This window comes from Gadus chalcogrammus, chromosome 18 (assembly GCF_026213295.1).
Source record: "Gadus chalcogrammus isolate NIFS_2021 chromosome 18, NIFS_Gcha_1.0, whole genome shotgun sequence".
Lineage (NCBI taxonomy): Eukaryota > Metazoa > Chordata > Actinopteri > Gadiformes > Gadidae > Gadus > Gadus chalcogrammus.
In genome coordinates this window covers 173491-195000 of record NC_079429.1, presented here as the reverse complement: position 1 = coordinate 195000, position 21510 = coordinate 173491, and the positions used below count along the sequence as shown (strand labels likewise).

The 21510-nt window shown below is 49.2% G+C and overlaps 2 protein-coding genes across 4 annotated transcripts in view; one reads left to right on the top strand and one right to left on the bottom strand.

Annotated features, from left to right (window-relative positions):
* Positions 1 to 4872, top strand: part of LOC130371695 (epidermal growth factor receptor kinase substrate 8-like) — a 16407-nt gene extending 11535 nt beyond the window's left edge. Inside the window, exons 13-20 of the mRNA XM_056577552.1 lie at positions 32 to 173; positions 312 to 361; positions 841 to 931; positions 1204 to 1332; positions 1506 to 1650; positions 2481 to 2649; positions 3711 to 3843; positions 3968 to 4872. Of these exons, the coding sequence (XP_056433527.1) occupies positions 32 to 173; positions 312 to 361; positions 841 to 931; positions 1204 to 1332; positions 1506 to 1650; positions 2481 to 2649; positions 3711 to 3843; positions 3968 to 4060 (952 nt within the window). The 3' untranslated portion in view covers positions 4061 to 4872. The remainder of the gene's footprint in view (positions 1 to 31; positions 174 to 311; positions 362 to 840; positions 932 to 1203; positions 1333 to 1505; positions 1651 to 2480; positions 2650 to 3710; positions 3844 to 3967) is intronic.
* luc7l (LUC7-like (S. cerevisiae)) lies at positions 3833 to 21507 on the bottom strand. 3 transcript variants are annotated; one of them, XM_056577875.1, is made up of 11 exons: positions 21273 to 21378; positions 20395 to 20462; positions 19220 to 19314; positions 19002 to 19100; positions 16828 to 16938; positions 13682 to 13825; positions 11587 to 11763; positions 10741 to 10829; positions 9083 to 9112; positions 7345 to 7599; positions 3833 to 6170 (listed from the first exon to the last, which is right to left on the bottom strand). In XM_056577875.1, the coding sequence occupies exons 4-11, from the start codon at positions 19095 to 19097 to the stop codon at positions 6098 to 6100; spliced, it is 975 nt and encodes a 324-aa protein (XP_056433850.1). In that variant the 5' UTR covers positions 19098 to 19100; positions 19220 to 19314; positions 20395 to 20462; positions 21273 to 21378; the 3' UTR covers positions 3833 to 6097. The 3 variants fall into 3 exon arrangements, with proteins under 3 accessions (XP_056433850.1, XP_056433848.1, XP_056433849.1); XM_056577873.1 differs by lacking the exon at positions 20395 to 20462 and having other exon boundaries at positions 3835 to 6170; positions 21273 to 21507; XM_056577874.1 differs by lacking the exons at positions 3833 to 6170; positions 20395 to 20462 and having other exon boundaries at positions 7341 to 7599; positions 21273 to 21507.
* Positions 21508 to 21510: the final 3 nt, after the last annotated feature.

The window sequence follows — 21510 nt, the reverse complement described above, 5'->3', positions numbered from 1 at the left end:
CGTCCTTCTGTCCCTCCCTCCCTCCCTCCAGGTGTGAGCTGGGCCAGGTGTCTCCATACTCTCCGGTCTTCTACGGTGGCTGGCGTCCGGAGGCGGTCCGGGAGGACGGTCAGCTGTGGGAGGATCCAGTGGAGTCCGAGCACGAACACGAAGCTCTGAGGGCCAAACAGGAGGTACGCCCTGGAGAGTAGGGGTCTGTCTGTCTCTCCTTCTCTCCCTCTCTCTCTCTCTCTCTCTCTCTCTCTCTCTCTCTCTCATATATCCATTCTAGCTATCCCTCTATTTTAACTCTCTCCCTCCCCCCCACCCAGCAGCAGTCTCAGTCGGTGGTCCGGCCCTCCCCCCCCCTGGCAGATGAGAGGTGAGTCCCCCTGATACGTCAGCCTGGTGTTGGTTGGTTCCTCGTGGCTGTGAGGTCAGCCTGGTGTTGGTTGGTTCCTCGTGGCTGTGAGGTCAGCCTGGTGTTGGTTCCCCGGGCTGTGAGGTCAGCCTGGTGTTGGTTGGTTCCTCGTGGCTGTGAGGTCAGCCTGGTGTTGATTGGTTCCTCGTGGCTGTGAGGTCAGCCTGGTGTTGGTTCCCCGGGCTGTGAGGTCAGCCTGGTGTTGGTTGGTTCCTCGTGGCTGTGAGGTCAGCCTGGTGTTGGTTGGTTCCCCGGGCTGTGAGGTCAGCCTGGTGTTGGTTGGTTCCTCGTGGCTGTGAGGTCAGCCTGGTGTTGGTTGGTTCCTCGTGGCTGTGAGGTCAGCCTGGTGTTGGTTGGTTCCTCGTGGCTGTGAGGTCAGCCTGGTGTTGGTTGGTTCCTCGTGGCTGTGAGGTCAGCTGCTCTGTGCTCTTCCTCCTCAGAGACGGGGCCGAGCGACTCTACAGCTGCAGCTACGACTTTGTGGCGAGAAACAGCAGCGAGCTGTCGGTCCAGCAGGGAGACAAACTGGAGGTGAGCAGTCCTACACACACGCTACACACACACACACACACCCATTGTAAACTGCTCATATCTTAACCTATATAGTAGACCACGATGCTAAGGTCGTCCAGAGGATGGCGGAAGGAGATCGTTAGTTCAGCCTCACCAAGCTGAGGTCCAACAGATTAGTTTCTTAAACGGAGCCTCGTTTAGAGGACATCCGACCAGCTGGTCTGAGCAGGCTTAGGGGGGAGCTACGGTTTGGGTGGAGGCACCATCACGCTGACTTGTGCGTCTGACAGGTGCTGGAGTCGTCCAAGCGCTGGTGGAAGTGTCGTAACCGCTTCAACGAGGTGGGCTTCGTCCCGTCCAACATCCTGGAGCCGGTCGCACACATAGACCCCCTTGACGGGGGGCAGGGACCACCCAAGGTAGGCCCGCACACACGCACACGCACGCACACACAGGCGTCTATGTGTGCACACAAACAGCCAGATACACACAGAAAACATAATAGAAGGAATAACTCAAGATTCAAACCAAGGCTGCACGCAATGAACCCTTTCACTCACATCCCCCTAATCTGGTTGTTTGCCCCTCCCAGGCTCCGGCCCCTCCCCCGCTGGCCAAGATGTTCTCGGCAGCCACGCCCAGCCCCCCCACCGTGCACCAGTCGCCAGGCCAGCGTCCGCGTGGCCTGCCGCCCTACGGCCAGCACCTCATGGCCAGTGGAGAGGACTCAGAGAAAGGTGAGCCCACCGACCCAGAGATGGACATTGGATCCATATCGTATACATTATACCGAATACTAGAGTCTAACCCTTACCCCTAACCTGAGTGTCTAACCCTACCCTTAGTGTATAACCCTCACCCTACCCTTAGTGTCTCAACCTACCCTTAGTGTCTCACCCTACCCTTAGAGTCTAACCCTCACCCTACCCTTAGTGTCTAACCCTAACCTTAGAGTCTAACCCTTAGTGCCTAAGCCGTAAGTGTTTAACCCTAACCTTAGTGTCTAACCCTTACCTGTCTAACCCTAATGGACGTTCTGATCCATTGATTGGCCTCGTTAACCCTGATGCCGCGTCCCCTCCTGATTGGCCTCGTTAACCCTGATGCCGCGTCCCCTCCTGATTGGCCTCGTTAACCCTGATGACGCGTCCCCTCCTGATTGGCCTCGTTAACCCTGATGACGCGTCCCCTCCTGATTGGCCTCGTTAACCCTGATGACGCGTCCCCTCCTGATTGGCCTCGTTAACCCTGATGACGCGTCCCCTCCTGATTGGCCTCGTTAACCCTGATGACGCGTCCCCTCCTGATTGGCCTCGTTAACCCTGATGACGCGTCCCCTCCTGATTGGCCTCGTTAACCCTGATGACGCGTCCCCTCCTGATTGGCCTCGTTAACCCTGATGACGCGTCCCCTCCTGATTGGCCTCGTTAACCCTGATGACGCGTCCCCTCCTGATTGGCCTCGTAACCCTGATGACGCGTCCCCTCCTGATTGGCCTCGTTAACCCTGATGACGCGTCCCCTCCTGATTGGCCTCGTTAACCCTGATGACGTGTCTCCTCCTGAAGCGATGCAGGTGAATGACGAGCTGCTCCAGAGGCTGACCAATGGGAGGAGCCCCCTCACCAAGCCCGCCCTGGTCATCCCCCGCTCCAGCGAGACCAGCGCGCCGCTGGACTACCACTCCCCCCCAGACGAGGTGGCCAGCTGGCTCCGGGGGAAGGGCTTCACCGAGCCGTAAGTCCACCTCTAGAACCAGGGTTAGATCTAGATCTACCCGAGACTGGTAGAGTCCAGACCCTTGTGGACCTCCAGAGAACCGAGACTGGTAGAGTCCAGACCCTTTTGGACCTCTAGAGAACCGAGACTGGTAGAGTCCAGACCCTTGTGGACCTCTAGAGAACCGAGACTGGTAGAGTCCAGACCCTTGTGGACCTCTAGAGAACCGAGACTGGTAGAGTCCAGACCCTTGTGGACCTCTAGAGAACCGAGACTGGTAGAGTCCAGACCCTTGTGGACCTCTAGAGAACCGAGACTGGTAGAGTCCAGACCTTTGTGGACCTCTAGAGAACCGAGACTGGTAGAGTCCAGACCCTTGTGGACCTCTAGAGAACCGAGACTGGTAGAGTCCAGACCCTTGTGGACCTCTAGAGAACCGAGACTGGTAGAGTCCAGACCCTTGTGGACCTCTAGAGAACCGAGACTGGTAGAGTCCAGACCCTTTTGGACCTCTAGAGAACCGAGACTGGTAGAGTCCAGACCCTTGTGGACCTCTAGAGAACCGAGACTGGTAGAGTCCAGACCCTTGGTTGGGAGTGTTGACGCTAAATGAGATGTTGTTCCGTGTTCAGGACGGCCATGTGCCTCAGTGAGATATTAACAATATGTAGTTGGAGAGGTGATGTTGGGGATGTTCTATATACAACTATATCTAGAAAACTAGCCAGAAAACTGGTGTAGTCAAATTACAGAAACAAATACAGAAAGAGAAAAACTGACTTAACGAACAATGAGAAATGTAAGCAAACTGTCCTTCCCAAGATACAGAACTGAGACAGAAGATCTCCAATCCCATATATGTGCAATGAATGACAATGGACTGTACCCGTTTGTTTTAGCTTGTAGCTTCTATTTTTATGTCACAAAAAAAAAAAAATTAAGTTTAATTAAGTTGAATTTTAAATATGTTCTAATTGTAACAGCATCAGTAATTCATGTTTTGCGATGATGGACTTCTGTATGCCGTCTTCATGCACCTGCCACGATGCCGAAATAAAACGAAACTAACTAAACTATAGGGCGGCGCAGTGCCTCGGCGTTCTGACGGGCGCACAGCTGTTCTCCCTGAACAAGGAGGAGCTACGCGCCGTGCTTCCTGAAGAGGGCGCCAGAGTGTACAGCCAGCTTGAGGTGCAGAGGGCGCTGCTGGAGGTAAGCGGTCCACACAACGGATTGAATAATGCGTTCAGAATGCGCCTGGTAATTAAAATAATGACCACAATGTGGAAGAACTAACGAAATAATACCCTTTTCTTCACCCCTTACCTTCTTCCAGGATGCCCGGAACGCCACGGAGCTGGAGGCCGTCATGGAGAAGCAGAAGATGAAAGTAGATTTGAAGAGCCAGGCAAACACGACAACATTATAATACTTAACTCCTCCTACCACGAGGGCGGATCTTCTGAACACCAAAGCATCCCCTGTTCATCTACCAGGACCCTGGACCTGGTCCTCGACCGTCTAGAACAATACTCCAGTCAGTAGAAAGTGAAGAACGTACAGCCTCCTCAAACATGGTTGGCCACGAATTTTGCCTCCCTGGTTTATTTCAGCACATTTATATTCTTCTTCCTGAAATAATCCGCTATTGGAGGATTGCTGGTCTTGCACAACTGTTTCTACATATCCACTCTGTTGAAGGTCAATTTAAAATCTATTTATCTTTTATTTAAAATACCTCTTGTACATCCGTTCTAACAGCCGAGTGCTGCTTCTGCTTCAAAGACTATCCCTATGTGTATATTGTAAGAAAGGGAATGAGACATCATGAAAATAAAAGGCTGGAATAATTTTATTGGGGATTCAAAAAAGTATTTCCGCAAAAAAAAGGTAAATAAGCAACAGGACGACTTCACCACGGTCTTCAAACCATTACAACTCACGAAGCAACATGTGAAATGGATACGTACAAATTTCAAAAAATACCAAAGACCGTTTGCCAATTACTTCACATCTATACCAAGTTCCTCTACTATTATATAAAATAAATTCTAATACGAGCACGTCTTGCACCAATTAAAAAAAACTGCTTGCCCCTCGACGCCATGTGGTTCGATCAGCCTCCCTCCGCTAACCCCCAAGGTAACGCTAACCCCCAAGGTAACGCTTAACACCAAGGTAACGCTAACCCCCAAGGTAACGCTAACCCCCAGGGTAACGCTAACCCCCAGGGTAACGCTAACCCCCAGGTTAACGCTAACCCCCAGGTTAACGCTAACCCCCAAGGTAACGCTAACCCCCAAGGTAACGCTAACCCCCAAGGTAACGCTAACCCCCAAGGTAACCTGAAACCAAGGGTAACGCTAAGCCCTGCGGTAACCCCAACCCAAGGGTAACGCTAACCCCCAAGGTAACGCTAACCCCCAGGGTAACGCTAACCCCCAGGGTAACGCTAACCCCCAGGTTAACGCTAACCCCCAAGGTAACGCTAACCCCCAAGGTAACGCTAAACACCAAGGTAATCTGAAACCAAGGGTAACGCTAAGCCCTGCGGTAACCCCAACCCAAGGGTAACGCTAACCCCCAAGGTAACGCTATACCCCAAGGTAACGCTAACCCCCAAGGTAACGGACACAAGCGCTGAATGTGTTTATTTAGCTTGGTGATGGATAATAAACTATTTAAATGTGTTTCTTAGCTTGGTGCAGAATAATAATCGTATTAATGTGTTTATTGAGGTTGGTGTAGGATAACAAACTTAAACATGGCGTCTTAAGAGAGCAGCTGGACATAACAGCCTCCTTCATATCCAACGTCTATTTACATTCATCATGTGTATCAAAGACCGTGTCTAAACCAAGGGGCCGTGTCTAAACCAAGGTCTAAACCAAGGGACCGTGTCTAAACCAAGGGAGCGTGTCTAAACCAAGGTCTAAACCAAGGGAGCGTGTCTAAACCAAGGGACCGTGTCTAAACCAAGGTCTAAACCAAGGGACCGTGTCTAAACCAAGGTCTAAACCAAGGGACTGTCTAAACCAAGGTCTAAACCAAGGGACCGTGTCTAAACCAAGGTCTAGACCAAGGGACCGTGTCTAAACCAAGGGACCGTGTCTAAACCAAGGTCTAAACCAAGGGACCGTGTCTAGACCAAGGGACCGTGTCTAAACCAAGGTCTAACCCAAGGGACCGTGGGGAGGCTCACAGATCCAGTTGCATACAGGTTCAATCACCTTTTCCCTGGATGGTGGGTGGCCCTTTTTATTTTTTTTACACATTGGGCCAAACAGAATAAGTGTATATAAATGGATGAAGTGTGGGACTGGGGTGAGAACGAAGGCTGTTGGCTGGAAGAGCCGTCAATTAAAAATGAAAAAATAAATCATGACTCTAGGGGGCGGGGCTTGCGGCCGTACAGTGACACATTTGGGTTCCGCCTCCCCAGGAGTGAGGGTGAGGGGGGTGGACATCAGAAGTCTCCTGAACCCCGCTCGTCTGCTCGCCGGGGGTCCGACCGGCCGTTCACGACGTCTCTGCGCTCCCTGAAGGGGGAGGGGGGAGACAACATAACGTCAGGGGGGAGGGGAGAGGGGGGAGACAACACAACGTCAGGGGGGAGGGGAGAGGGGAGACACCACAACGTCAGGGGGGAGAGGAGAGGGGAGAGACACCACAACGTCAGGGGGGAGGGGAGGGGGGAGACCCCACAACGTCAGGGGGGAGGGTCTGCCTGTGCCTGGAGCCCTCCCTGTGTAGGGTTGTGTCTACCTGGAGCCCTCCCTTGGTAGGGTTGTGTCTACCTGGAGCCCTCCCTTGGTAGGGTTGTGTCTACCTGGAGCCCTCCCTGTGTAGGGTTGTGTCTACCTGGAGCCCTCCCTGTGTAGGGTTGTGTCTACCTGGAGCCCTCCCTTGGTAGGGTTGGGTCTACCTGGAGCCCTCCCTTGGTAGGGTTGTGTCTACCTGGAGCCCTCCTTGTGTAGGGTTGTGTCTACCTGGAGCCCTCCATGTGTAGGGTTGTGTTACCTGGAGCCCTCCCTGTGTAGGGTTGTCTACCTGGAGCCCTCCCTGTGTAGGGTTGTCTACCTGGAGCCCTCCCTGTGTAGGGTTGTCTACCTGGAGCCCTCCCTGTGTAGGGTTGTCTACCTGGAGCCCTCCCTGTGTAGGGTTGTCTACCTGGAGCCCTCCTTGTGTAGGGTTGTCTACCTGGAGCCCTCCCTGTGTAGGGTTGTCTACCTGGAGCCCTCCCTGTGCAGGGTTGTCTACCTGGAGCCCTCCCTGTGTAGGGTTGTCTACCTGGAGCCCTCCCTGTGTAGGGTTGTCTACCTGGAGCCCTCCCTGTGTAGGGTTGTCTACCTGGAGCCCTCCCTGTGTAGGGTTGTCTACCTGGAGCCCTCCCTGTGTAGGGTTGTCTACCTGGAGCCCTCCCTGTGTAGGGTTGTCTACCTGGAGCCCTCCCTGTGTAGGGTTGTGTCTACCTGGAGCCCTCCCTGTGTAGGGTTGTCTACCTGGAGCCCTCCCTGTGCAGGGTTGTCTACCTGGAGCCCTCCCTGTGCAGGGTTGTCTACCTGGAGCCCTCCCTGTGTAGGGTTGTCTACCTGGAGCCCTCCCTGTGTAGGGTTGTCTACCTGGAGCCCTCCCTGTGTAGGGTTGTCTACCTGGAGCCCTCCCTGTGTAGGGTTGTCTACCTGGAGCCCTCCCTGTGTAGGGTTGTGCTACCTGTGTCTGGAGCTCTGCTCGTGGCGGTGGCTGCGGCTGCGGCTACGGGACCGGCTGCGGTGGCGCCGCCGTCTCTCGCGGTCCCGGGACGCAGAACGTTTCTTCTCGCGGGACGCAGAACGTTTCTTCTCGCGGGACGCAGAACGTTTCTTCTCACGGGACGCAGAACGTTTCTTCTCGCGGGACGCAGAACGTTTCTTCTCGCGGGACGGGGATCGCGACCGCCTCCTAGCACGGCGCTCGCGGGAGCGGGACCTGGGATAGAACCAGGAGGAGGAGGAAGAGGAGGAGGTAATGAGGTTAGTACCAGGAGGAGGAGGAAGAGGAGGAGGTAATGAGGTTAGTACCAAGAGGAGGAGGTAATGAGGTTAGAACCAGGAGGAGGTAATGAGGTTAGAACCAGGAAGAGGTAATGAGGTTAGAACCAGGAGGAGGTAATGAGGTTAGAACCAGGAGGAGGTAATGAGGTTAGAACCAGGAGGAGGAGGAGGAGGTAATGAGGATAGAACCAGGAGGAGGTAATGAGGTTAGAACCAGGAGGAGGTAATGAGGTTAGAACCAGGAGGAGGTAATGAGGTTAGAACCAGGAGGAGGAGGAGGAGGTAATGAGGATAGAACCAGGAGGAGGTAATGAGGTTAGAACCAGGAGGAGGAGGAGGTAATGAGGATAGAACCAGGAGGAGGAGGAGGTAATGAGGTTAGAACCAGGAGGAGGAGGAGGTAATGAGGTTAGAACCAGGAGGAGGTAATGAGGATAGAACCAGGAGGAGGAGGAGGTAATGAGGTTAGAACCAGGAGGAGGAGGAGGTAATGAGGTTAGAACCAGGAGGAGGAGGAGGTAATGAGGTTAGAACCAGGAGGAGGTAATGAGGTTAGAACCAGGAGGAGGAGGAGGTAATGAGGTTAGAACCAGGAGGAGGTAATGAGGTTAGAAGCAGGAGGAGGAGGTAATGAGGTTAGAACCAGTAGGAGGAGGTAATGAGGTTAGAACCAGGAGGAGGAGGTAATGAGGTTAGAACCAGGAGGAGGAGGAGGTAATGAGGTTAGAAGCAGGAGGAGGAGGTAATGAGGTTAGAACCAGGAGGAGGTAATGAGGTTAGAACCAGGAGGAGGAGGTAATGAGGTTAGAACCAGGAGGAGGGGGTAATGAGGTTAGAACCAGGAGGAGGAGGTAATGAGGTTAGAACCAGGAGGAGGAGGTAATGAGGTTAGAACCAGGAGGAGGTAATGAGGTTAGAACCAGGAGGAGGTAATGAGGTTAGAACCAGGAGGAGGAGGAGGAGGTAATGAGGTTAGAACCAGTAGGAGGAGGTAATGAGGTTAGAACCAGGAGGAGGAGGAGGAGGTAATGAGGTTAGAACCAGGAGGAGGAGGTAATGAGGTTAGTACCAAGGAGGAGGAGGTAATGAGGTTAGAACCAGGAGGAGGAGGTAATGAGGTTAGAACCAGGAGGAGGAGGTAATGAGGTTAGAACCAGGAGGAGGAGGTAATGAGGTTAGAACCAGGAGGAGGAGGTAATGAGGTTAGAACCAGGAGGAGGTAATGAGGTTAGAAGCAGGAGGAGGAGGTAATGAGGTTAGAACCAGGAGGAGGAGGTAATGAGGTTAGAACCAGGAGGAGGAGGTAATGAGGTTAGAAGCAGGAGGAGGAGGTAATGAGGTTAGAACCAGGAGGAGGTAATGAGGTTAGAACCAGGAGGAGGAGGTAATGAGGTTAGAACCAGGAGGAGGTACTCTACCTTTTATGCTCTTTGCTCTTTGATCTGGTTCTGCAAAAAACAGAGGTCACTGTAAATAACAGGTAAGGGTTACCCTGAGGTCACTGTAACTAACAGGTAAGGGTTACCCTGAGGTCACTGTAACTAACAGGTAAGGGTTACCCTGAGGTAAGGGTTACCCTGAGGTCACTGTAACTAACAGGTAAGGGTTACACTAAGGTCACTGTAACTAAACGGGTAAGGGTTACCCTGAGGTCACTGTAACTAACAGGTAAGGGTTACGCTGAGGTCACTGTAACTAACAGGTAAGGGTTACCCTAAGGTCACTTTAACTAACAGGTAAGGGTTCCACTAAGGTCACTGTAACCAACAGGTAAGGGTTCCACTAAGGTCACTGTAACTAACAGGTAAGGGTTCCACTAAGGTCACTGTAACTAACAGGTAAGGGTTACCCTGAGGTCACTGTAACTAACAGGTAAGGGTTCCACTAAGGTCACTGTAACTAACAGGTAAGGGTTCCACTAAGGTCACTGTAACTAACAGGTAAGGGTTCCACTAAGGTCACTGTAACTAACAGGTAAGGGTTACCCTGAGGTCACTGTAACTAACAGGTAAGGGTTCCACTAAGGTCACTTTAACTAACAGGTAAGGGTTCCACTAAGGTCACTGTAACTAACAGGTAAGGGTTCCACTAAGGTCACTGTAACTAACAGGTAAGGGTTCCACTAAGGTCACTGTAACTAACAGGTAAGGGTTACCCTGAGGTCACTGTAACTAACAGGTAAGGGTTCCACTAAGGTCACTGTAACTAACAGGTAAGGGTTCCACTTATGCCGCTTTTCCACCGCACATGTAGCTCGACTCGACACGACACGACTCGACACGACTCGACACGGTAGCAGCGCGGGTGCTTTTCCACCGCAAATAGTACCTCCGGGACGTGGGCGGGGTCGTCTGCGCGAAAGGGCCGTGACGTATTTTTGTACGCGACGCAAACAACACCTACGTAACCCACACATGGACAGAACCCACATAACAACAATGGAGAACATCGATGCGATGGTATTCGTGTTCGTATTATTAGCTGGCATGTTGAAGAAGTGGAATATGTTGGCTGCGGCGCTACTATGGCTGTTCTATCGTTACCAGCATGGTTGCCATGTCGCTCTCGTGACTTCGTCACACTCTCTGGCCAATCAGTGGCCGGCCGTCTGCCGACGTCACCTTTTAGCATCGGCTCAGCCGCTTGGAACCTAGAGCGAGGCGGTACTAGAAAAAGCAGCCACTTGAGGTACTAGATCGCGGTGGAAACGCAAAAAAGGCGAGCTGAGTCGAGTCGAGTCGTGTCGAGCTGGTACCATGCAGTGGAAAAGCGGCATAAGGTCACTGTAACTAACAGGTAAGGGTTCCACTAAGGTCACTGTAACTAACAGGTAAGGGTTACCCTGAGGTCACTGTAACTAACAGGTAAGGGTTCCACTAAGGTCACTGTAACTAACAGGTAAGGGTTCCACTAAGGTCACTGTAACTAACAGGTAAGGGTTCCACTAAGGTCACTGTAACTAACAGGTAAGGGTTCCACTAAGGTCACTGTAACTAACAGGTAAGGGTTCCACTAAGGTCACTGTAACTAACAGGTAAGGGTTCCACTAAGGTCACTGCACCATTGGGGTTCTCACCTCTTCTTCACCTTCTCCTCCTTCTCTCGCTCCTCTCTCCTCTTCAGCCTCTCCTGGTTCCTCACTTCCTGCTTCTCCACCACCGTTTTCTGGTCAGAATAAAAACATTTGGTTCAACGGGTTCTCCTTTCCACGAGCCCCGGAGCACCGGTTCCAGAAGAACCAAATCCGGCAAAACATGCGATAGAGATTAAAGATGGACGTCAGATCGTGACTCAATAGAAAGGCTGTGAGGGGCCCCAGAGACGAGAGGTAAAGACGTGTTGCTGCAGCCCATGTATCTGTGTTAGGGTTAGGGTTAGGGCTAACCCTAACCCTAACCCTAACCCTAACCCCAGAGACGAGAGGTAAAGACGTGTTGCTGCAGCCCATGTATCTGTGTTAGGGTTAGGGTTAGGGCTAACCCTAACCCTAACCCTAACCCCAGAGACGAGAGGTAAAGACGTGTTGCTGCTGCCCATGTATCTGTGTTAGGGTTAGGGTTAGGGTTAGGGCTAACCCTAACCCTAACCCCAGAGACGAGAGGTAAAGACGTGTTGCTGCTGCCCATGTATCTGTGTTAGGGTTAGGGTTAGGGCTAACCCTAACCCTAACCCTAACCCCAGAGACGAGAGGTAAAGACGTGTTGCTGCAGCCCATGTATCTGTGTTAGGGTTAGGGTTAGGGCTAGGGCTAACCCTAACCCTAACCCTAACCCCAGAGACGAGAGGTAAAGACGTGTTGCTGCAGCCCATGTATCTGTGTTAGGGTTAGGGTTAGGGTTAGGGCTAACCCTAACCCTAACCCTTGTATCTGGGGGGTTAGGAGCAGGTGGAGGTCTACAGTCTGGCTCCAGACGCGCCGTACCTTCAGCTGGTCCAGCTTCTCTCGGATCTGGATGAAGCCCAGGTGCAGCTTCCCGCCAAAGTGATCGGCGAGGCGGCGGTCGTTGTCATGGAGACCCAGATAGGCAGAGCAGACCTCGCACACCCTCAGCTTCTGCTGCTGGAAGCTGGAGGCGGGCATGGAGTTCCTGTACTCCTCCTGAGGGGGCGCCAGGAGACAACATTTAGAGATGAGGAGGAAGGGTTTCACCCGTTTAGATCAATCCCATCGGTCCACCGTGAGATGAGGAACACCATGAGACCATCAGGAACGCCATAAGGAACGCCATGAGACTATGAGGAACGCCATAAGGAACAACATGAGACTATGAGGAACGCCATAAGGAACAACAGGAGACTATGAGGAACGCCATTAAGAACACCATGAGACCATCAGGAACGCCATAAGGAACGCCATGAGACTATGAGGAACGCCATAAGGAACAACAGGAGACTATGAGGAACGCCATTAGGAACAACATGAGACCATGAGGAACGCCATTAGGAACAACATGAGACCATGAGGAACGCCATGAGACAATGAGGAACAACATGAGACAATGAGGAACGCCATTAGGAACATCATGAGACCATGAGGAACAACATGAGACCATGAGGAACGCCATTAGGAACAACATGAGACCATGAGGAACGCCATTAGGAACACCATGAGACCATCAGGAACGCCATAAGGAACGCCATGAGACTATGAGGAACGCCATAAGGAACAACATGAGACTATGAGGAACGCCATAAGGAACAACATGAGACTATGAGGAACGCCATTAGGAACAACATGAGACCATGAGGAACGCCATGAGACAATGAGGAACAACATGAGACAATGAGGAACGCCATTAGGAACATCATGAGACCATGAGGAACAACATGAGACCATGAGGAACGCCATTAGGAACAACATGAGACTATGAGGAACGCCATTAGGAACAACATGAGACTATGAGGAACGCCATGAGACTATCAGGAACAACATGAGACTATGAAGAACACCATGAGACTACGAGGAAAACCATGAGACCATGAGGAACAACATGAGACTATGAGGAACGCCATTAGGAACAACATGACTATGAGGAACGCCATTAGGAACAACATGACTATGAGGAACGCCATTAGGAACAACATTAGACTATGAGGAACGCCATTAGGAACAACATTAGACTATGAGGAACGCCATTAGGAACAACATTAGACTATGAGGAACGCCATGAGACTATCAGGAACAACATGAGACTATGAAGAACACCATGAGACTGAGGAAAACCATGAGACCATGAGGAACAACATGACTATGAGGAACGCCATTAGGAACAACATGACTATGAGGAACGCATGAGGGACAACATGAGACTATGAGGAACGCCATTAGGAACAACATGAGACTATGAGGAACGCCATTAGGAACAACATGATACCATGAGGAACGCCATTAGGAACAACATGAGACCATGAGGAACGCCATTAGGAACAACATGAGACCATGAGGAACGCCATTAGGAACAACATGAGACCATGAGGAACGCCATTAGGAACAACATGAGACTATGAGGAACGCCATGAGGAACAACATGAGACTATGAGGAACGCCATGAGGAACAACATGAGACAATGAGGAACACCATTAGGAACAACATGAGACCATTAGAAACAACATGAGACCATTAGGAACAACATGAGACCATGAGGAACACGATGAGACCATGAGGAACGCTATTAGGAACAACATGAGACTATGAGGAACGCCATTAGGAACAACATGAGACTATGAGGAACGCCATTAGGAACAACATGAGACTATGAGGAACGCCATTAGGAACAACATGAGACTATGAAGAACACCATGAGACTATGAGGAAAACCATGAGACCATGAGGACCCCATTAGGAACAACATGAGACTATGAGGAACGCCATGAGGAACAACATGAGACAATGAGGAACACCATTAGGAACAACATGAGACTATGAGGAACACCACATGACTATAAGGAATGCCATGAGGAACACCATGAGGAACGCCATGAGGAACACATTGAGGCGGTGTGGCCGTCTCCTCACCTCGGCGTCCTTCTTGGTGGTGCGGACCTTCTCCACCTCCTGCAGGACCTTCTGGGCCTCGTCCACGTTGCCCTCGGCGCCCAGCTGCTCCGCCTTGGCCAGAAGCTTGCCGATCTCCTCGTTCAGCTCGTGGACCTTCTCCGCCTGCAGCAGGACAACAGGCGTCAGGATAGGGCTGGCTGTCCGCTAGGGTCCTGACCGCTGTGCTGCAGTAGCTCAGCGTCAGGACCCCATCGGATCACTGTCCCCCGTCAGGGTCCAGAACCCCATCTCCACGGGACCCCTGGCCTAGGGGTGTGCAATATTAGATTGTGAACGATTCAAATGTCTCCCATGTCCCCGCGATCTGCCTTTACAGATCGTTAGTATCTTGCTACAGTGCACAGTCAGTAAGTTACGGTTCTATGGCTCATACTAGAGTGCGGAACGGGCCGCATGTTTCTGTCCCGGCCCGCGTCCGACAGGGCTTTGACTTCGAACTTTGTAATTCGAATATATATTTTGAATATCAAAAAATAAATCAAAATTCGAACAAATATTAGGCAGCCCTTAATATTCAAACCTGTTATGGGCAGACCAAGAGGGAGAGACGTCGGAGAACCTGACGCAGTCTATTCATAATATTGTAATGACCACGGAAGAGGCAGTGACTGAAGTATTGATTAGACAGCGATTTATTAGAAACCTAATAAACCGTTGGAACACGCAAGACCGGTAACCATAGCAATGCCGGTAAACCAACCTCGCAAAACAATCTCGCAAAACCCAATCCAGGGCTGAATCCGAATACTCATAGTATGCATTTTGTAGTACGCCACAAATATAGCGCGTCCGAATGCTCAGTACGCATTGTGTAGTACGGAAAACGTTAAAGAATGCGTACTACCGCCACAGTATACATCGGTAGGTCCCTACGCTATCCCACAATGCAACCGGAGTCTGGTAACGAACGAAGAAGAGATGGCTGACCCGACACTAACAACAGCGGCTTAGAAAGACGTCGTAGAAAGCGGCGAAAAAAAGAGACATTAAAAAAGTAAAGTAAGTAATTAAGTAAAAAGAGACATTTTTTATTTAATAGCAACGATGACAAGACGGAAAACAGGTAACTTATCAAGGTAATTTTGCCGGCATCTGAGGGGAGATACGTCATCTCCAAACGTCCGGTGGAGTTTCAGAGGCGTTCTACGCATAGCTGTAGTACGGTGAAGTAGTAGACACTGAACAGAAATAGTATGTACTAAGTATTCAGATTCAGCCCAGGTCTTACTGAAGGCATTTAATGGTCAAAATAGTATTAATAAATATTCAAATATATTCGAATATTAATATTAAAAAACAAACAAACTTCGAATATGATTTTTGGGCCAAAGTCAAAGCCCTAGCGTCCGACAGAGGAGAACCAAGCTCGACACAGTTATTCCATCTTTTCTCAGAATAGTAATGACACGTTTACGTGTGTGAAAGCACGCCTTTATTAAACGAATGCAAGGCATTATGGAATTGTCACCTGCTCAGCGCCTCAAGCGCGCGTTAACTGCGAGCATAAGAGGCTCAATCGTAACTTCATAAATTCACAAAAAGGCCATGGTAACTGAAAAACTAATCAGACTGTCCGGCGCTATTCTCTCATTACTTCTTAATTTCTTCTTAACGTCCTCCATCGCTCGCTTGCATTGCGTTGTCACGTATAGTAGTCAATGCACGTGAGCGTGCTGGGTGGATTGTGTGCGATGCACGGCTTGCACACGTGTTCCGTTGTCACAAGAAGACTGGGGAACGCGACTGCTCATACATGGCAGACTTGCACTATCATTAAAAATCTGTTGGAAAAGGTACTTTGTAGGGATGGGCGTGAGGAATCGATTACTCGAGTACTGCTCGTTACAAATGAACTCGGTTGGTGGACAGGCAAACTCGAGTTTGCATATACACACACAAACAAAGTTTTCTGAAGCAAATGTATACATTTTCTGTCGGCGCCACTAACGCATGCCGTGGGCACAAAGCAAATGAAATGTATCCATTTCTGTGTGGCGCGTTCCGTGCCGTGTGCAGGCACGCCAGAATTAAAAAAGTTAAGGGATGGTGGTTAAAGCAAAGCGCAGCGAATAATTGAAATACTTTGAAGAAATAGGAGATCATATGGTGAAACGTAAAATATGCCAAGCGAAATCGAGCTACCAGAGTACTACAAGTACTATGCGGCAACATATGCTCCTGAAACACAACGGTGAGTTCGGGAAAGCAGACCCGCAGCAACCAAGTGTGACGGCTATTTTCACTGCCGCAAGACGCAGATGTAGTCCCGGCCGTGTAGAGAAGATCACAACGCTGAGTATTTCCATATTCCATTTGCTGCCGTTTTATTTGCAGATTTAAATTATTTGCAATGGTTAGGCTACTTGTTTCGTTTTAGTTTTTTTAAACCGTTACAGGCCTTGGTTCGACGTGATTTAAATTGTGAGACGCATTTTTATTTTTTTAAGGAAAATGTGTTTTGAACATATATTAACAACCAAGCATTACATGTTTGGTTGTTAATATTGCCGTTCATCAGGCCTATTCCTGCTGCAGATGAAAATAGATTTGATTAAACGAGTACTCGATTGAACCTCGAGGAATTCCTTCGATCACTCGAGTTTGGAATTTACTACTCGTGCCCATCCCTAGTACTTTGGCCTAAATGGTCCGTTAGTTCTTTCAGTTTTGTTACCTTTTAGGGCTAGATTTTTTTTAAATAGGGAAATTAGTTTGGTTGTACTGTTCAGTTACTTGCAAAATAGACTTCGAAGCCAACATAAAAAAAGAATTGCGGTAAAATCGTGATCCTGCCTGAAAAGAATCTTGATGCGCTATTATACAGACTATGTGCTGCCAGGTTTTATGTTTCGCTGTCGGGTGCAGTGTTTGAGTTTAAATATGGAATATTATTTAGATTGTGTTACGGTCTGTGCTAGAGTCATTGAGGGTCTTATTGTTCACTAACAGACATCCAATCCTCTCTAGTTCGACCCTAGCCGTTCCCTCTCTCTCCGCTGTTGTCATGGTGACCTCTCCTCTCTCTATAAACCCCACCCTTTAGGTAGGTATGATCTAGTTCAGAATAACTGAAGCTGTAGAGCGGGCCTGTCACTGGACGTCACCTTGGCCGCCACCTCAGCGCTGATCTCCTCCTGCGTCTCCGCCAGACGCTTCTTGGCCAGCTCCGTCCGGCGGTCGCAGTCTGCGATGAAAGACTCCAGGTGATCCACCGCCTGGAGGGGGGGGGGGGAGACCTTAGATCACTGCCTTAATACTATTACTAACTAACTAACTAACTAACTAACTAACTAACTAACTAACAACAGCTAACCCTGGGGGGGGGGGGGAGACCTTAGATCACTGCCTTAATACTATTACTAACTAACTAACTAACTAACTAACTAACTAACTAACTAACTAACTAACTAACTAACAACAGCTAACCCTGGGGGGAGGGGGGAGACCTTAGATCACTGCCTTAATACTATTACTAACTAACTAACTAACTAACTAACTAACTAACTAACTAACTAACAACAGCTAACCCTGGGGGGAGACCTTAGATCACTGCCTTAATACTATTACTAACTAACTAACTAACTAACTAACTAACTAACAACAGCTAACCCTGGGGGGGGGGGGGGAGACCTTAGATCACTGCCTTAATACTATTACTAACTAACTAACTAACTAACTAACTAACTAACTAACAACAGCTAACCCTGGGGGGGGACCTTAGATCACTGCCTTAATACTATTACTAACTAACTAACTAACTAACTAACAACAGCTAACCCTGGGGGGGAGACCTTAGATCACTGCCTTAATACTATTACTAACTAACTAACTAACTAACAACAGCTAACCCTGGGGGGAGACCTTAGATCACTGCCTTAATACCATCACTAACTAACTAACAACAGCTAACCCTGGGGGGGGGGGGGAGACCTTAGATCACTGCCTTAATACTATTACTAACTAACTAACTAACTAACTAACAACAGCTAACCCTGGGGGGAGACCTTAGATCACTGCCTTAATACTATCACTAACTAACTAACTAACTAACAACAGCTAACCCTGGGGGGGGGGGGGGGGAGACCTTAGATCACTGCCTTAATACTATTACTAACTAACTAACTACAGCTAACCCTGGGGGGGGGGGGAGACCTTAGATCACTGCCTTAATACTATTACTAACTAACTAACTAACTAACTAACAACAGCTAACCCTGAGGGGGGGGGGAAACCTTAGATCACCGCCTTAATACTATTACTAACTAACTAACTACAGCTAACCCTGGGGGGAGACCTTAGATCACTGCCTTAATACTATCACTAACTAACTAAATAACTAACCCTGGGGGGGGGGGGGGGGGGGGGGGAGACCTTAGATCACTGCCTTAATACTATTACTAACTAACTAACTAACTAACTACAGCTAACCCTGGGGGGGGGGGGGGGGGAGACCTTGGATCACAGCCTTAATACTATTACTAACTAACTAACTAACTAACAACAGCTAACCCTGGGGGGAGACCTTAGATCACTGCCTTAATACTATTACTAACTAACTAACTAACTAACAACAGCTAACCCTGGGGGGAGGGGGAGACCTTAGATCACTGCCTTAATACTATTACTAACTAACTAACAACAGCTAACCCTGGGGGGGGGGGGGACCTTAGATAACTGCCTTAATACTATTACTAACTAACTAACAACAGCTAACCCTGGGGGGGGGGGGAGACCTTAGATCACTGCCTTAATACTATTACTAACTAACTAACTAACTAACTAACTAACAACAGCTAACCCTGGGGGGAGACCTTAGATCACTGCCTTAATACTATTACTAACTAACTAACTAACTAACTAACAACAGCTAACCCTGGGGGAGACCTTAGATCACTGCCTTAATACTATTACTAACTAACTAACTAACTAACTAACAACAGCTAACCCTGGGGGGAGACCTTAGATCACTGCCTTAATACCATTACTAACTAACTAACTAACTACAACAACAGCTAACCCTGGGGGGGGGGGGGGGGGGAGACCTTAGATCACTGCCTTAATACTATTACTAACTAACTAACTACAGCTAACCCAGGGGGGAGACCTTAGATCACTGCCTCAATACTATTACTAACTAATAAATATAACAGCTACCTAACTCTGGAGGAGGGGAGACCTTAGATCACTAGCCAAATACTAACTAAGAATAGAAGCTAACCCTAGATAATTGAGCTTAATACTTAGTAAGACGACCGTAGCCCCAAAAAGAGAAACTCACGTCCAGCTCAAAGAACAGGTCCCGATCCTTGGAGGCGATCTCGTAGTCGGCCCTCAGAGCCAGGTCGTGGATCTTGGAGCATTCCCCCAGGTCCATGCGCTGTTGACCACAAACACATGTTATTGGGGCTGTTGCCATGGACAATACAGGTGGCCAAAACCCGGAAGGCCACAACTAAAGCTTGGATAACTGTTGTACCACACACACACGCCGCTCACCGTTCCAGACAGGATGTCATGAGGGCAGCAGTTCAACAGGTGGCTTTTGCAGACTCGCTCGTCCGTGAACTTGACGCGCTGCCGCGTCTCATCGCCTGAAACAGTCCAAGAACAGCCAATGAGCGACCCCTTTCATACCGGCTACCTGCTGCGAGGCTTCAGAACCTACTCATCTACTGCGTTATTGTCTTCCAGTCAGTTTCCAATGTGGCCAGAGGCCTAACTTCATCCCTACGGCTGAACTTCAAGGAATTGCTCCATCCAAAGTGAATAACAATGTACACTAGAAGTTAAGATATGCGGTGACAGCAGCTTACCAGGACACGCAAATGTGAGGGGATATCAGTTACCAAAGTCTCAACAGTCCAATAATCAGATGGCCTTCCAGTAGTGTAGCTTACCTGACCCAATGCCTCATTAATATAACATTGGAATGAGGCTCAGCTTAAGATGAGTTTAGCTCTGCCCGTGATACAAGACTCAGGCCCCCGTGTCTGAACTCAAGCAGCGAGCGGTAAAGCTGAACTAGTGAGGTCTAGGTGGATTGGGGTGGACAGGTGGGGAAAGGGCTAGCTGCTGGAATGTTCTCGCTGGATGTCAGCGTTCCCAGCTGTTACTACTACACAGTTGAGAGCTGGTTTTGGAATTATGGCATAATATAGGTTAACATTCCAGAAGTACGCTCCAGCCAAGTCCTTAATAGATGTGGGACATTGAAAAGAAATTCAAAAAACACAGAATCAAAAGAAAAGTGAAAACGAAGGAAAGAGTTAGTTCATACACACTGCGCTCTGCACCATATACTGTACCCCTCTGCATCTTCAACACCCCAGCGGCAGAGTTCTAAACCCGCTGTTGAAAAGTATAAATGGGAACAGTGTTCTTGCCCATACCTGTAGTAAGAAGTTAGGAGTCATACACAAAAGTCAGATTGCAAAGGATCTGTGCAAAATGTTGTGTGTCTAACAGGTCCTGTGGAAACAGACGTATGTCGGAGCATTGAGAACTGCTCTAATGACCGTGACCACACGTCTTTATACTGAAGCTCCAAACTGTTAATCTAGTGCCACTGGAGATTTAGCCATTTTGTGTGATAAAAAAAAAACAACGTCCAGAAGGCAAATAAATGGTTTGGATATTCATCATAACAGCTTTAAAAATCATGTGTGACTCACGGCTCGATGAACATGAGGCTTTCTGCAACTCCTTTGCAGATTGATGTAGGCTGGCAAAGATACTGAACCTTTATGAATAGAATAAAGGGGCCAGAATTGTTCAGTTTGTATGCAACATATGTATGGGATGAATTTAATATCTCAACACAATCGCCCACAAACACACCACACCGTCAATCACACTATGAGGATCCTATTCTAAAAAGATTGAAATGAGCCAGAAGTTAGCGAATTTCCACCCATTCAACTGAAAGAAAAGATGAACTTCTTCTGTGCGGGTTGGTTCGGATGTAAATAGGTCGCCATGTATGTTGAGAAGACACCATACTGCTTTATTAATTAATGTTTGTATCCACAAAAAAAACGTTCGACGAAGAAAATGCAAGGTTAACAATAACATAAGGTTCCGCCCTATTAAATAGGTCTACACAATATTCACCATTCCTTTGGTTCTACCGACATAGCAGGGTTAATGCTTTTTTTTGCCTATATCTGACAATTTAGGGCAACCAGACTATTTAGAAAATGGGTTTTGTGGTCCAATTCTCCAAATTCCGAGGGTTCAGACCCGTTCCCGTGTGGTTAGGGTTAACGCTAGGGTCGAGGTTAACCCTAGGGTTAGGGTTAACTCTAGGAAGCGGGAGTCGACGTCCAATACATCCGATCAGAAACTCCGTGTCACGATTGAAAATAAACAGTGGGCGAACCCCAATGGATACAAACATTAAGGAGGTGGTCGAGACTGGCCTACATAAAGAACACAGCCGCCGGCAGTCACCCATTCATCCCTCGGTGGTTCATCCCGACAACACAACGAGCCTTTACGACGGCGCCATCTTGCTAAGTAGCTAGCTCGGCTAGCACCCTGCTCCACTCACCGTCCCTCGCTGTTCCCATGAGCTGGTCGAGCAGAGCTCTCATTTGAGCTTGAGCAGACATCTCGCGTGCCTCTTCTCCAGCGTCTCCCTATCTCCCGGCCGATGCACACAATATCCCTGGTTTATGTTATATATTTGAAATATATCCACTCTTCCTAGAGACGCCACTTCGAGCTTCTCTTCCGTGAACCGCCCGCCAGCTTCCGGTTTTCAGTCAATGGAATGTCCGGTATGAACC